The following is a 13,223-nucleotide window of genomic DNA, read 5'->3' as shown; positions in this document are numbered from 1 at the left end:
TCAAATATATAGAGAATTGAGTCAAATTTATAGGCATACAAGTCATTCCCCAATTGATGTCTATCTCACCACTGGACCCAGATGGCTCTAGAGGAGAGAGTGAGGCTGGTGACCTTGCACAGCCCTCCTTCACATATATGCAATTCATTTCAAGTCATGGCATCGCCCTGATGTCATGGTCCTCTTCGAGAACAAAGGACAACCTCCATGTTTTACCCCAATATTTCTGGCATCAAATGGAGGAGGCTGGGGGATAGGAGCGAGGTGGAGAGGTTCGACTCCATAGCCCGAAGGAAGAATAGGAAGTCTTGGGTGTTGGGAGTGTGAGAGCAATAGGTGAGTCACACTGAAAGCCAGAGCTTAGGTCAGTGATCACCTTTCCCTTTTGAACTGTAGTTGGGAGTGCCCAGAGTCTCTTCCTTGGGGTCAGTTTTCTCTAGGGGGTTGGACTGAATGACTGCTAAAGTCTCTTCCAGCTCTGACCTTCTATGATCCGAAGATCCCTCTTTCCTTAAGAGAGGGAAGGGGGAGAGGAAATGTGCATTAGAAGCTGGCGTAGGACTGCGGGGATGAAGTAACACGCTTGCGCTGACAGGAGGGGAGGGAGGGAGAGTGAATCACAGGCTGGAGGAGGAGGAGGATGGCAGCTCTGCCGCCACTGCTGGTCACCTTGGTTTGGGCTGGAGTCCTGCTCCTCCCAGCAGCGACCCATGGCGCAGCCGTTGCCCAGGTATTCCTACGGCCCAAATTTCACCAGGTTCTCTCCAGACCAGCTCTGCCCAAGTGAGGAAAGGAGATGGATTATGCTGGGAAGGGATTGCCCTGGGAATGGTCCCGGAGGAGAATGTCTGATTAGGGTTACTGCAATTCTCATCACCAGTCTACTGGATTGGGCTGAAGGAGGAGCCTTACTGGAGTTTGGAGCTGTCCGAGGTCCTGGAGGAAAGGAAAAAGGCTGGGCTACATGTCTGGATGTGTTTGGGTCTTTGTGTGACACTGAATGTGTGTGATTGTATTAAGTCAGGGTGATGATTCTTTAGACATTTAACCTTTGTAATGTCGTGACGTTGTAGTTGTACGTAACTGTTTCTGTACCCTGTCGTTATGTTTTGTTGACTAGCTTGATCATGCTTGTGGCTTTGTGTGGGGTCATGTATGGTCAGGACATGTCTGTGGATAGTTGTATGATTATATACCTGTGGGTGACACTGAGCCTGCATCTGGTGTCAAAAGTTGCAGGGTCGGGCTGTGGGAGGGGGCAGTACAGAGCATGTCTCCAAATCCCTGAGTCCCTGCCACAGCAACTCCTGTCCTCTCCCCTTCCTGCTACATCTTCTTCAAGCTCCTCCAAGCTGGTGTGTATTGGGGGTGGGGGATAGAAGGGGAAAGGGAGACCAGGGTTGTAGCTCCCTAGGGCCTTATCCTTGTGACTGTCTTGGAGCCTGTGTGCTTCTGTGATGGGAGTTAAAATTTCGGGGATGAAGCAGCTTGTTTTTGTTTAAGTTTTGGTAATATTTTTGTGCTATACAGTTTTGTCACATTCATTTCCAAAACAATCCCTTCTCCTCAATGACGAGTGTCATTTTTGTCTCGTCTCTGATATGAAAAAGGCACTCTCTGCCAAGGCACAGGCTCTCTTTAACCCTGACTAGTGGTCCTTTGGTGGATTTTGAGGAAGGCTCTGAAGAGTTCTGGACCATACTATCGCTAGTCCTCACAGAAATGATCCAAGATTGTAATATGCTGAAACAGGAGGTAAAGCAAGGGCAAGAGATCCAGCTTTGAACTCAAAGGATTTGGATTCCCACCCAGTTCTATCTTTGTGACCTTGGACAAGTCACTTTCCCTCCATGTGCCTGTTTCTTTACCTGTAAAATGAGAGGAATTAGAGTTGGACTATATGTTCTCAAAGGTCTTTTCTAGATCTAAAGAGGAGAAATATATATATGCATGCACATGCATACGGAAAATTCCAAATACCAGAGACCTGGCAAAGAGCTTTAGAACTATTACTGTCCCTGCCTTTTGATGAAGTCTCAAGTCAGGCACTTTGGTCTGGGTCTTGGTCTGGGGGGGGAGAACACATGAAGTCATGTCCAAATCAGACATCCCAAAGCCTTTTCAAGATGTCTCCCTTCCCCACAAATGATTGCTAGTTAGATACTGCCACATTCCCAATGACATGAAAATGCACTCATTTTTAGATTTCCTAGAGATGGGGAGGAGGTGCTACACTTTAAGAAGGATGAATACCCAGTAGGCAGAATTTGACAGGCTATTGACATGGTGTTTGGGGGTCCTGATCTCAAACCAAAGGATTGTGGGTCAGTTGAAAGAACTGATGAAGTGTAGGCTGGAAAAGGGGGTACGTCTTCATTTGTCTGAAGGGTGGTCATGGGGAAGAGGGATTAGGTTTGCTCAACTGGGCCTGAAGGCAGGAGCAGGAGCCATGAATGGGAGGTACAGAGGTACATCTAGGCCTGCTAGCAGGAATCATATCCCAAAGTGGAATGGACTGCCTTGAGGTGGGGGAAAGAACCACTTGTTGGATATGTGGTCGAGAAAGAGCTTCTTATTCTGGGGATGGTTGAGTGGTGAGCTGGGTCTTTTCAGCCCCTTCCAGTTCTTTTCCATAACATGTCTGTTCTTGCTTCCCACATGGGGACCCTGAGCATCTTCTTTTTCTGGGTCCCACAGCCCCGAACCCTGCCTTTCTCCTGGAATCTTGAGCCAATGGCAAGGGCCCTGCAGTTGGACTGGCCACCAGGTTCCCCCAAGGCAGTTCTGTTGGCCCAGGCCCTAGAGCGCCTTCTAGAGGCAGAGGCTGGGTGGCAGGAGCGGAAACGGGAGACCGAGGTCAAAGCTGCTGCTCTGACCCAACTGCTGTGGCGCCTGTGGAGCAGCTCCCGTCCTGAGCCTGAGGTCAGCATGGAGGAGGTCCAGGCCAAGGAAGGAGCACTACTCAGGTACCACTGGAGAGAAGGTGGATGGGCATGGGGAAGAGGCAGAACTGGTGGCACTGGAGACTTCTGGATCTTTCCATCCACAGATTCCTGATGAGCCGACTGTTGGCCAAGATGTCAGAGACCCGAATCACTCCTACATTGGTCTGGGGGGAACCATGGCTCCCGCAACGTCGTCGCCTGCGCCGGGACCTGGGGCCAGGTCCTGCTTCCATGTCACAAGGGACTGCACTACTCCACTTGAACCGTCTGGAGGCCTCGGGAGCCAAGGGAAGGGCTCAGGTCCAGCAGGGAGTACCACTTGCTACCACACACTACTGGCCAGAGTGACAGGGTTTCCAACTCCCTAAGCTTCCTTGATTCCTGTCTTTCCCCTCCATCGTGCATGTTCATCTCCACCTCAGCACCCAAGCTTAATAAAATGGTCTCCTTCCTGCCCCAGCAAGCAAAGCAGAGTGTGTCTCCTCTCTGGTCCCCACACCCCTTGCCAAGCTCTGAGGCATTTTCCCAGGCCCTTTTGGGGTTCCCCTCTCAACTTCACTCCAACTGATTTCCTGGAAACAGTCTTTTCCACACCAGCTGCCTAGAGTACCAATGACAGACAGTTTCCCTTGCATTAAGAATGTTTATTGCTACCTCATGGTGGCACCTTTGACCCTCCCCCTCCTCAAAAGTGCCCCCACCATCAACTACAACCATAGGAATTAGAACAATAATCCAAAAGAACGGTAGCATCAAGGCCATTGCCACAGGGGAGTCATCACGGCAAATTTGGCATCTCCTCCCCAAATTTGGACTGGTATGCTGTTTTCTTGGCTTCTGACAGAACCTAGATGAAGGCAGAACAGTTTTAGGGAGCTGTTCTTTTGCTGCCCAGCCCATGGGACCCACCCGCCAATCCAGGGGGACTCACTTCATGGTTCACATAGGCCTGGCAGGTGTAACACCAGACTGAGAGGTCAGCATAGCTTAGGACCAGGGGGTGGCCGGAGGCCTCATGGTGCTGGAGCATGTGAGCTTGAATGTAGCGGCCACAATGAACCTATGAAAGGAAGCCAGGGAGGAAAGTAAGGGAGGGAGGGAGAAAGGGAGGGGGGAGGGAAGTAATACTAGTTTCTCCAAGTACCTACTATATGCCAGGCACTTTTACCCACATTTCACTTTGGCCTCATAACCTCCCTGTGAGTTAGGCGCTATCATGAACCCCATTTCACAGGTGAGGAAACTGAGACAGAGATCAAATGATTTGCCTCAGTCACAGAGCTAGTGCCTGAGCAAGATTTGAACTTGGGACTTCCTGACTCCAGGCCCAGCCCTCTGTGCACTGTGGCACCCCCTGGTGACCACAACGATGCCTAGGGGTCAGAATGAGTCCATGTCTAGTATAGATTCTAGTTGTGTCCTTCCACATGTTATTTGCCAACCCCATCCCTCAAGCTCTGCACTCCAGACTATCTTCCCTGTCCCACCTGATAGCAAGACAGGCAGAGCCAATTCTCCACATGGGTGCCGCAGTCCTGGCATGGCTGGGTGACTTCCAGGCCCCCCTCAGGCACTGAGCGCACAGTCGCCAGGTGTGGGCACCAAGATAGGGGGGTCACAGCATAGAATGTAGCCTAAAAGGTTGTTTGAGATAGTGATGAGCCTAAGGGTGGCATCCCCTGCCCTGCCCCCCACATCTGTACCAGACTCACCCCCTCAGTATCAAGTTGGTCCCCTATCATCAGCAGTGTGGAAGTAGCGGGGCCCCCTCCGCCAGCTGCCTCAAGTAGGCCAGGATCCTCAGGATCCTCTTCTTTGGCAATGACGGCCTCAGCATCTGGCTCCCCGGGAGAACAGGCGCTGCTGAGCCGCAGGGACTCTAGGCCTAGGGTCTCCTCAAGCTTGGCTGATGGAGGCCGTTCCTCTAGCTTTGGTCCTGGGGCCAATGCCTCGGGGCGGCTCTCTTCAGGAAGCTTCTGCCCCAGGGTACTCTCCTTCTCAGCGGGCTCCAGTGGGGTCTCCCCTTCTTCCACTTCCATCTCTACTGCTGGACAGTGAATGGAAGGTGAGAAATCAGTCATCCCCCATCCTGTCAGATTCTCCATGGCCCCCACTGAAGCTCTGCTCACCAGTAAGCCGCAGGCTCTGCCAATACTTCCGGTGGGTCTGGGTAACCTCACCTAGTGAGAGGAAGGCCCCAGGCAATGGGGGCCGAAGCCAGGGGAGCAGGGGGGGTGGGTCACCCAGAAGGGTCCGGGTACAAGCAGCCATGGATTCGGAGATGGATGTTAGGTTGTAGCCACCCTGGAATGAGGGGAAGAGAGGTAGGTTGGGAGAGCCTGGAGTCATGGGTAAGGAGGACGGAGGGAGGACCACCGGACAGGGGAATCATACCTCGAGGACAAGGGCAATGTGGCCACCAGCCAGCCCCATCAGCAAGTGAGTCATGTGTGCATAGCCCTCTGGGGAAACTAGGCAGCCTCCTAGTGGGTCCCCCCGAGCAGCATCAAAGCCAGCAGACACCAGCACCAGCTCAGGGTTGAACTATAACACAATTGCAGCAAGAGAAAAATCGCCCAGCCTCTCAGGTGGACACAAGTGCCAGGAGCAGGCAATGCCACCCCCAACCATCTTCTTTGGCTGCCAATCTCACCTCATAGGCAATGGGCATCACAATATGGTGCATGGCAGTGAGGTAGTCAGGATCTCCAAGACGGGGCCCATTCCATGCCACGTTGACATTGAAGCCCTCTCCCTGGCCCCGGCCCACACGGCTGCTAGCGCCATCCTCAGCCATGGGGAAGAAGGTGCCGTGATCATAGCGGTGCAAGGACACGTAGAGCACGCTACCCAGGGAAAGGCTTGTCAGAAGGCAAAGGCAGAGGCAGACCCTAACCCTGTCTTAGCACCTCCCCTTGGGATTCCTGCCTTTCCTCAGGCCTTACTTACCTTGGGTCTTCTTCAAACATGTGCTGCGTTCCATTGCCGTGATGAATGTCCCAATCCACAATGAGGATTCTGTAAGAGGAGCACAAGGAGTCACTTCTTCGGGCTTCCCCCAGCTCTTTCCCTTCAGGTTCCCTTAGACCAAGTACTCAGCAACTTTTGTGTGGCTGGGGACACCGGAGAATTACCAAGGACACCAATTCTACTGAACCACACCTCTCCAGATAGAAACCCAAGAAACCCAAGGTCACAGACACCAAGTTAAGAAGCCCTGCCTTTGAGGGTGAAGGTGAACAGTGTTCCACCTTCCTCCTAGCTCCCCCTACTCATCTTCCTGCCTCAGCTGGACTCACCGGAGGGCCCGGCCTGCCACCTCCTGAGCATGTCGAGCAGCCACAGCCACAGAATTGAAGAAGCAGAAACCACAGGCAGCATCTCTTTCAGCATGGTGGCCTGGTGGGCGGACAATGGCCAGCCCATTCTGCACCTGTGCTGAGGCCAAAAGGCAAAGGATCAACTCATTGCTTGCCCTCTGTTCTCTGCCTCTTCTTTCTACAACCTACCCTAGAGCCAAGCCATGCCACGCCACATCACACCAAGTCCATCCCATATCCCCTTTCACTACATGCCTCCCTGGCCAAGATGGCCTCCACCAAACGGCAAGCAGCACCAGCAGCGAGCTGGGCACAGCAGAAGGAGCGGGGGGAGATATAGATGGAGTTGTAACTTTCCCCTTCCCGGTGCAGGTCCCGAGGCTTCAGCCCACTCGTGGCCCGAACACGGTCAATGTACTCCTCACTGGACAGGAGGAAGAGAGGAAAAGGGGGGGAAGGGGAGGAAGTTTATGAGGAGAGGAAAGAACAGAAGAGAGGAACCAAGAAAGAAGAGGGAGAAGAGGAGGATGCAGGAGAGAACAGAGTGGACAAGGGGCAGCGTCTACCTGTGGCAGCTCAGCAGCTCATGGTCCGTGGCCGTACGGGCAGGCAAAGGGAGGCATCGAGGGGTCAGCCCAAGCTCCGCGTGGCGCTGAGCTATTTGGGCAATGCGTTCAGGCCGCTCTGGGTGGTGGCTGGGGAAGGGCCAGGAAGGGTCATCCAAAGGAAAGGAGGTCATGTGACCCCAGCCAACAGTCCCCATAGCCACCAAGCCAAGCCCAGTACCTGTCCCACATATTGAAATGCTCCATCATCCTCTCATCATATACCAAGCCTGTTCGGTTCAGAGGTAAGGGGAGGACCTGCTCCAAGGGCTTCCCTAGTGCCTCAAGATCGGGTGAGGGGCCTAGACTCACCTCCCCGTGCTCTTCCTCCTTGTCCGCACGGGCTGACTCTGTTAAGGTGGGGAATCAAAGAAAGGATCACAGATTTAAAGCTCAAGATCATGTGGTCCCACCTGCTCATTTTAGCAGGCCCTGGGAAGGGAAAAGGACTTGTTCAAGGTCAAGCCACCACCTGAACCTGGTCCTGAGCTCCCCACTACACTAGGTGGCCCTATCTCACTCTCATGGGGTTCACTTGTCCCTGGCCTTAGCCTCTTCCCTCCCAGCCTATCACCCTCATACATTTAGTGTAACTCCCCAGCCTCCACTTCTGAGGGTTGAGATCACAGACACCTTGGATAGGCATGCATGTCCCCTTTACCCTCTCAGTTGCCTCACTTACGAAACCTCTGTATGACCTTCCAGAAAGGTCTCTGAGCAGCCAGAGTATAGGACAAGGAAGCCAGGGCACTGCCAATTGGGAAAACAAGAACAATAGGAGTGATCACAGAAAGTCAAACAATGGCCGGACTGAAAGGGATCTCACACCACCCAGTCTAACACCCTCATGACACAGAGGCAGGGCAAGGGACTCAACATTGGAGAATGGCTGAGACCCAAGGGCCCTATCGGTCACCTACTACAATCCCCAAGGTCACAGAGACCCTAACAGCCATCTGCATTCCTCACCCCCCACCCTAGGGTTTTCATGGGGGCCTCTCACCTGGGGCAGGGGGCGCAAGGTGTTGCCAACATGGGACATGGGTCTCCCAGGAGGGTTTGGAGAGTGGCACTGACCCCCAGAGCAAGGGAACGCAAGTTGTAGCCACCCTATAGGGAGGGATACACGACTCAGAAAGGGGAAGGAAGAAAAGCATGAAGGGAATCTGACACTTGGAGGTAAACCAAAGTTGTCTCAAGGGAACCTAGCGTGAAAGTGGAAATGCACTGAGAACAAGGGAGGAGCAGGGCTCAAGGGGACAGAAGACTGTGTGACAGGATGGAAAAGGGCAGAGGGGGACGGAAAATAGGGGAAGCACGGGGTCTCGGGTTCCACCCTATAATACCTTTGCCCTGATAGACCCTGGCGTCTTCTCAGATCCAATGAGCAAGACATGAAGGCAGTTATGCATGGCAATGCCCAGAAGAGACGGAAAGGAGCAAGAGACAGACACAGAGACTAGAAAACACTGAGATGATCCCTCACCTCCAGAGACAGAATCAACTTCCCTTTGGCCAGACTCATGAGCAAGTGAGTGAGGTGGGCAAAGCCCCCTGGAGTGGCTGCCATCTCTCCCTAAGGAAAGAAAGAGGAAGGAGCTCAGTGCTGTGTCCCAGGTCTCACCCCCACTTGGCCTTTACCTCCTCACCAGGGGTGAATGAGAATGAGCCAAAGACCATGATCCTGCCCTCCTCCCACATCCAATCGGCCCCTCCTGCCTTCTCTTCCTTGCCAAGGGGCCTACCTTGGGGTCCCCCAGCATGGCATCAAAGCCAGCGGCCACCAGAACCATCTGAGGCTGAAACTAGAGATGATGACAGAGGAAGAGAACATTAGGCCAGCTTTCTGCCCTGTTTCCATCGCCTGCTTGATTCTGCTACAGAATCGTGCCCACTGCTTCCTTTTACCAGTCTTCACACTGGACTCCCAAGGTCCCACCAGCCTGCATTTCATTTTGAACCTTCCAGAACCTGTCACCTTCCTCCCAACCCTTCCCACGTGGAAGCCTTGGAATCTTTTTCTCGTACTTCTACCCTCCAAAGTATTATTACTGTCACTCCAATCCTTGACCTCCCTGCACAGAGAAGTCTTCTATGTCCCCCAAACTCTCCTCCTCTCAGTCGTCTGAGCCCAACCCTCACCACTCTGGCTACTTGGTCTCCCAACACTCTTCTGTTGAAGGGGCCCCACCAGGGTTCCATTACCTCCAGAGAAATGGGCAGCAGTACATGTAAGAAGGAGCTGATGTAATCCCCATCCCTCATCCCCACCTGGGGAGGGAGACACAGCAAGACAGAGAAATGGACAATGAGTGTATCCACATGAGAAGGCCTGTTAGGCCAGGGCCTTGTCTGAGTGCTAGGGGCCTGACCTGGTTCCAAGGCACGTTGACAGTATATCCCTGACCCTTGCCACTGCCTGTTGCCTGCCAGTCAGAAGCTTTTAGGTGGGGCCAGAATCGGCCCTGCTCATAGCGGTGAACAGAGAAGTAGAGGACACTGGAGAAGGAAAAGGAGTGAAGAGTAGAGGGCTTGGGGAAGGGAGGCAGCCAGAGAAGGAACCCCAAGCCCTCTAAATATCTTAAGGGGAGGGCCCGCTCTGAACATACCTGGGGTCCTGCTCAAAGATGAACTGTGTGCCTTGGCCATGGTGGACGTCCCAATCCACAATGAGTATCCTGGAAAAGGTTAAGGAACCCTTGAGAGCTCACCTCCTCCCAGAGAAGCAGGGGGCCTGTCACTGGACAGTCTTGGTGAGTGGATTCCCCAAAAAGTCCATATTGCCCCTAGTCTCACCGTGAGACGTGGTGTTTTTCTTGGGCATAGCGGGCAGCAATGGCAATGTTGTTGAACATGCAGTAGCCGTTCATGTTCTCACGCTGGGCATGATGGCCAGGGGGCCTAGGACCAGAGGACCAAGCACAGGCTCAGAGGGGATCGAATATAGGCACTGATTCAATGCTGAACCCCAACATCTTCTATCGACACCATGGTATAAATGGAATGATCCAGGGAGGGTCAGTGACAGCAGAGCAGGGATGGGATTTTAGGGACCAAATGATCTGAAGCAATTTCCACTTTCTAAAAGCAGAGGATGAGACCCTGAGAGGAGGACAATGAGACAGATTCCATGGGGTGGAGAACAGGCTCACATCGCCTTCCCCCCTGAGCACCTACCTGACAAGAGCTAGCCCATTTCGGATCTCGCCTACCATCAAGGCATCCACAAGCCGAAGCAGCGCCCCGGTAGCCAGGAGGGCACAAGGGAATGAGTTCTGTTCCAGGATGAAGCAAGAGACCAGTGTGAACATAGAAAAAGAGAAAAGTTCAGAAAGAGAGTCGGGGGGTGGGGGGGAGATGGGGATAGTGGGAGAGAGGGAGAAGGGGAGAGGGAGACAGACAGAAAGACAGAGAGGAAAGGCAGGCAAAGAGAATGAAAGACAAGAAGAAAAAAGAGTAGAAACAGAAGATGAAAAAGAGAGGAGGAAGAACAAACAACAAGATAGAAGGGAAGAAAGAGACAAAGAGAAAGTGGGAGGACAGAGAAAGCACGCAGGTTACCAGGCAGTTTTTGGTATCTGTATTCTTCTACCCCTGCCACTCTCTTTTCAGACTGGTGACTCACCGGGTGCAGGTAGACAGAATCATAGGTGTCCGAGAGGGCCCTACGATCCGTCTCAGTCATCTGTGGTGTGGATGCCATCAGGGCTACGTATTCTTGGCTGTTATATCACAGAAAGTCGGATAAAGGATTCGCCAGTCTTGGGAGCTTTGATGCTACCCAAGAAGGACAAACCCCAAGGGAAGGAAGAAATGGCTTCTTGTGCTCACCTATGGACGAGCTGCAGCTCCTGGGGAGTGGCTGGCTGGGCCTGTGGAAAGATCCAGAAGATAGGAGTAGATCCAGGGGAGGAGTGCTCTCTGGCCTTGGGGTCTCAGGCTGGAGGGGGAGCGAGTCTAAGCACTGAATGTTTGCTGATTGTTTGTAAGGGGAGAAATGTGGGCAGGATTGCTACAGAAGCACTGAGATTGCCCACTACCCTCCATGAGATCGTCCTCACCTCAATGCGGATACATCTCTCAAGCAGACAGTCCCTGGCCAGTTGTTCCCGCACAGCCTGAAGGCGTTCTGGTCTCTCAGGGAAACTAAGGAAAAAAGGAAGTGACACAGTTGGGTCTGCCTTTGTCTTCTGGCTCAGCAGCTTTTTCTCCTTTCCCTTTTCTGGCTCACTTTTCATCCCAGGAGCAGTGGAAAGCACCCATTCTCTCATCCAGCACCAGGCCTGTCCCCGACGGTATTGCGAAATCAGCCTCGAGGTCCTAGAAGGCAATGGTAAAGAGAAGAAATGGAAGAGAGGAGCTGGGCCCCTAAAGAGATCCTCCTCCAACTGGGACGTCCAAAACAGTTGGTGAGAGGTGATTTGAGACCCCCCCCCCCCAATGTCTACTGGTCTTACATAGGGTATAAGAAAGAGGAGCAAACTGAGGCCCAAGTGCCCTGGGTTGAGCTAGTGAGGGACGGAACACATACTTACTAGGTCCTCAAGGTTGGTCACCAGCTCTTGCTCAGACACCTGACTCAATTTCTTTGCCCGCCCTCTGCGCCGGACCTCAGCTAAACTCGGGCTGGCCCGAGGGACTGGCGATCCCTTCCGGCCTCCTCGCTTTTGCCCCTGGAGACAGCACAGAAAGTCAGTTCGGAAGGAAGGGCCAGTGGTTCCTCGAGCGGCTGGCTATCTAGGGCACCAATGCTCTCCATCCCCATCCTCAAGACCCTCATCCCTGGAGGACTGCTTTCTGCCCTCTTGCTCATGTCCGGAGCTTTTCCGGGGAGGCAGATCTCCCAGGTGCCCCCCTCCCTCATCCTGCAGAAGGAATTCCCAGCCTCCTTATCCTCATCCTCCAGTCCACTGAACTGACCATCATCCGGGTCCCAGAGGGTGAGCGACTCGGGCTCCCTCCTCGATGACTCGGGCCTGGCTTCTCCGACTGGGATGCCATGCCAAGCTAAGACTGCCGGCCCACCCGACGACCTGGCCCGAGGAGACGGTTGGATTCTCAGGGCACCGCCCCCCCCAACCCCGCCCTCCCAACCCTTAAATGCGGCCAGTCACGTCCCCCTCCTCGAGGCGCCCCTAGCCGACTCAGCCCATTACCCCCCCACCCCCGCCCCCAGCGAGGGCTCAGGGCCTCCAACCGGGCCCCGCCCTGCCCCGCCCCCTCCCCTCCCCCCACCCTCGGGTTTTGGGCCGTCGCCGGCCCCGCCTCCTCAGCCCTCCTTCACTCTTCGGGGCCCCGCCTCCCCGAGCTCAGACTGGAGGAGGGGGCAAAGGCCGCAGGACAGCCCCCCACCCCCGCGCCCACCGCCCACTGTCGCTCAACCGCCTCTGCCGGAGCCCGCGCGGTAGCCGAGGGAGCGGCGCGCGGCGGTAGGGTCACGTGCTATTCCCTCGTCACAGGCCGAGATGACGCCACGTGACACACCCGCCGTCCTGGCCCCACCCCCACCCCCACCCCCGCGCACACAACGCAGAAAAAGCCAGCAAGCCTCCTGGTGGTGGGGAGCCGCAGCGCGTTTATTGTCCTCAAACCACTGGATACGGGAGCAAACGGGGCCAATCAGGGGAGGGCTGGGGCCAGAGGGGCGGGGCCTGGGGCGGGGCTAAAGGAGCAGCCCAGCGGGGGCGGGGGCCAGGGCGAGCGTCCGCTGTCTTCAGGATCCCAGGGCCGAGACCACCCCCGTGGTCCCGGGAAACGGGGCTCCGCTGCTCCCGAGCAGGGGGGGGGCAGCCCCGGGAAAGGGGACCAGGTGTCCCACTGAGGCCATGTGGCCCGAGAGCACCACAGGCCCTAGGCTCGGGTAGAGAGGGTCAGCCGCCAGGTCCCCTGGGTCGGCAGGCACAGCCGCCCCTGGCCCCGGCCCTGCAGCCATCAGGGTCTGGCCCACCCGGGCCTTCTTCTTGGCTTTGCCCGACACCTTGCGGTTCCGGGTCTGGATGCCATCCTTGCGCATGGTCAGCGGCCGGTTCACCTGGGGTGGGAGGAGAAACCCAGAAGCTCCAGCACCCAGAAAAGAGGCACCACCAGACATCTGCTTTCCCCCCAACACCCCTCACCACATACACCCCAACCCCTGGTCAGACAAGCCCGACACAACTATATTGCTCTCTATGGATCAACTAGCTAGCCAGCAAATACCCCAAGCTGCAAAAGGGCAGAAGATCATCTGCAAAGCAGAGGAGCTGGCGCTCAGTCCCCACATGCCACCTGTTAAGGCCTCCCACCGGGGTTACCAAACCAGCAAGGTCCTCAGCCTGGGCGGAGGCAGGGAGGCTTACATTGTGCAGTTTGTA

The 13,223-nt window shown here is 54.8% G+C and overlaps 2 protein-coding genes across 5 annotated transcripts; one reads left to right on the top strand and one right to left on the bottom strand.

The window, feature by feature from the left end:
* Window positions 1–524: 524 nt before the first annotated feature.
* On the top strand, window positions 525–3,413 carry LOC122733400. Of its 2 annotated transcripts, XM_043973772.1 has the most exons (4): window positions 525–783; window positions 881–933; window positions 2,698–2,966; window positions 3,050–3,413. In XM_043973772.1, exons 1-4 carry the CDS (start codon window positions 711–713, stop codon window positions 3,291–3,293), a joined length of 639 nt encoding a protein of 212 aa, XP_043829707.1. In that variant the 5' UTR covers window positions 525–710; the 3' UTR covers window positions 3,294–3,413. The 2 variants fall into 2 exon arrangements, with proteins under 2 accessions (XP_043829707.1, XP_043829708.1); XM_043973773.1 differs by lacking the exon at window positions 881–933 and having other exon boundaries at window positions 574–730.
* Window positions 3,414–3,574: 161 nt separating this feature from the next.
* Window positions 3,575–12,333, bottom strand: HDAC6 (histone deacetylase 6). Of its 3 annotated transcripts, XM_043973717.1 has the most exons (28): window positions 12,235–12,333; window positions 11,791–11,903; window positions 11,406–11,543; window positions 11,102–11,190; window positions 10,932–11,016; window positions 10,702–10,742; window positions 10,496–10,592; window positions 10,048–10,145; window positions 9,667–9,771; window positions 9,480–9,548; window positions 9,243–9,369; window positions 9,076–9,141; window positions 8,616–8,675; window positions 8,357–8,446; window positions 7,874–7,980; window positions 7,553–7,620; window positions 7,052–7,220; window positions 6,832–6,960; window positions 6,521–6,689; window positions 6,245–6,378; window positions 5,895–5,963; window positions 5,599–5,791; window positions 5,340–5,489; window positions 5,075–5,249; window positions 4,658–4,992; window positions 4,433–4,579; window positions 3,877–4,005; window positions 3,575–3,792 (listed from the first exon to the last, which is right to left on the bottom strand). In XM_043973717.1, exons 2-28 carry the CDS (start codon window positions 11,869–11,871, stop codon window positions 3,724–3,726), a joined length of 3,189 nt encoding a protein of 1,062 aa, XP_043829652.1. In that variant the 5' UTR covers window positions 11,872–11,903; window positions 12,235–12,333; the 3' UTR covers window positions 3,575–3,723. The 3 variants fall into 3 exon arrangements, with proteins under 3 accessions (XP_043829652.1, XP_043829651.1, XP_043829653.1); XM_043973716.1 differs by lacking the exon at window positions 12,235–12,333 and having other exon boundaries at window positions 11,791–11,936; XM_043973718.1 differs by lacking the exon at window positions 12,235–12,333 and having other exon boundaries at window positions 4,658–4,989; window positions 11,791–11,936.
* Window positions 12,334–13,223: the final 890 nt, after the last annotated feature.

This window comes from Dromiciops gliroides, chromosome X, assembly GCF_019393635.1.
Source record: "Dromiciops gliroides isolate mDroGli1 chromosome X, mDroGli1.pri, whole genome shotgun sequence".
NCBI lineage: Eukaryota > Metazoa > Chordata > Mammalia > Microbiotheria > Microbiotheriidae > Dromiciops > Dromiciops gliroides.
This window is presented reverse-complemented; position numbering and strand designations above follow the sequence as displayed.

Bases quoted from the DNA above. Each gene is read 5' to 3' on its own strand.
- LOC122733400 (XM_043973772.1), top strand. From the start codon at position 711: ATGGCGCAGCCGTTGCCCAGGTATTCCTACGGCCCAAATTTCACCAGG. The intron at 784-880 runs GTGAGGAAAGGA...TCTCATCACCAG, and splicing joins TCCAGACCAGCTCTGCCCAA to TCTACTGGATTGGGCTGAAG. The intron at 934-2,697 runs GTCCTGGAGGAA...TGGGTCCCACAG, and splicing joins GGAGTTTGGAGCTGTCCGAG to CCCCGAACCCTGCCTTTCTC.
- HDAC6 (XM_043973717.1), bottom strand. From the start codon at position 11,871: ATGGCATCCCAGTCGGAGAAGCCAGGCCCGAGTCATCGAGGAGGGAGC. The intron at 10,146-10,495 runs GTGAGTCACCAG...ATCCTGGAACAG, and splicing joins ATTCTGTCTACCTGCACCCG to AACTCATTCCCTTGTGCCCT. The intron at 8,676-9,075 runs GTAATGGAACCC...CATCATCTCTAG, and splicing joins TGCTGCCCATTTCTCTGGAG to TTTCAGCCTCAGATGGTTCT.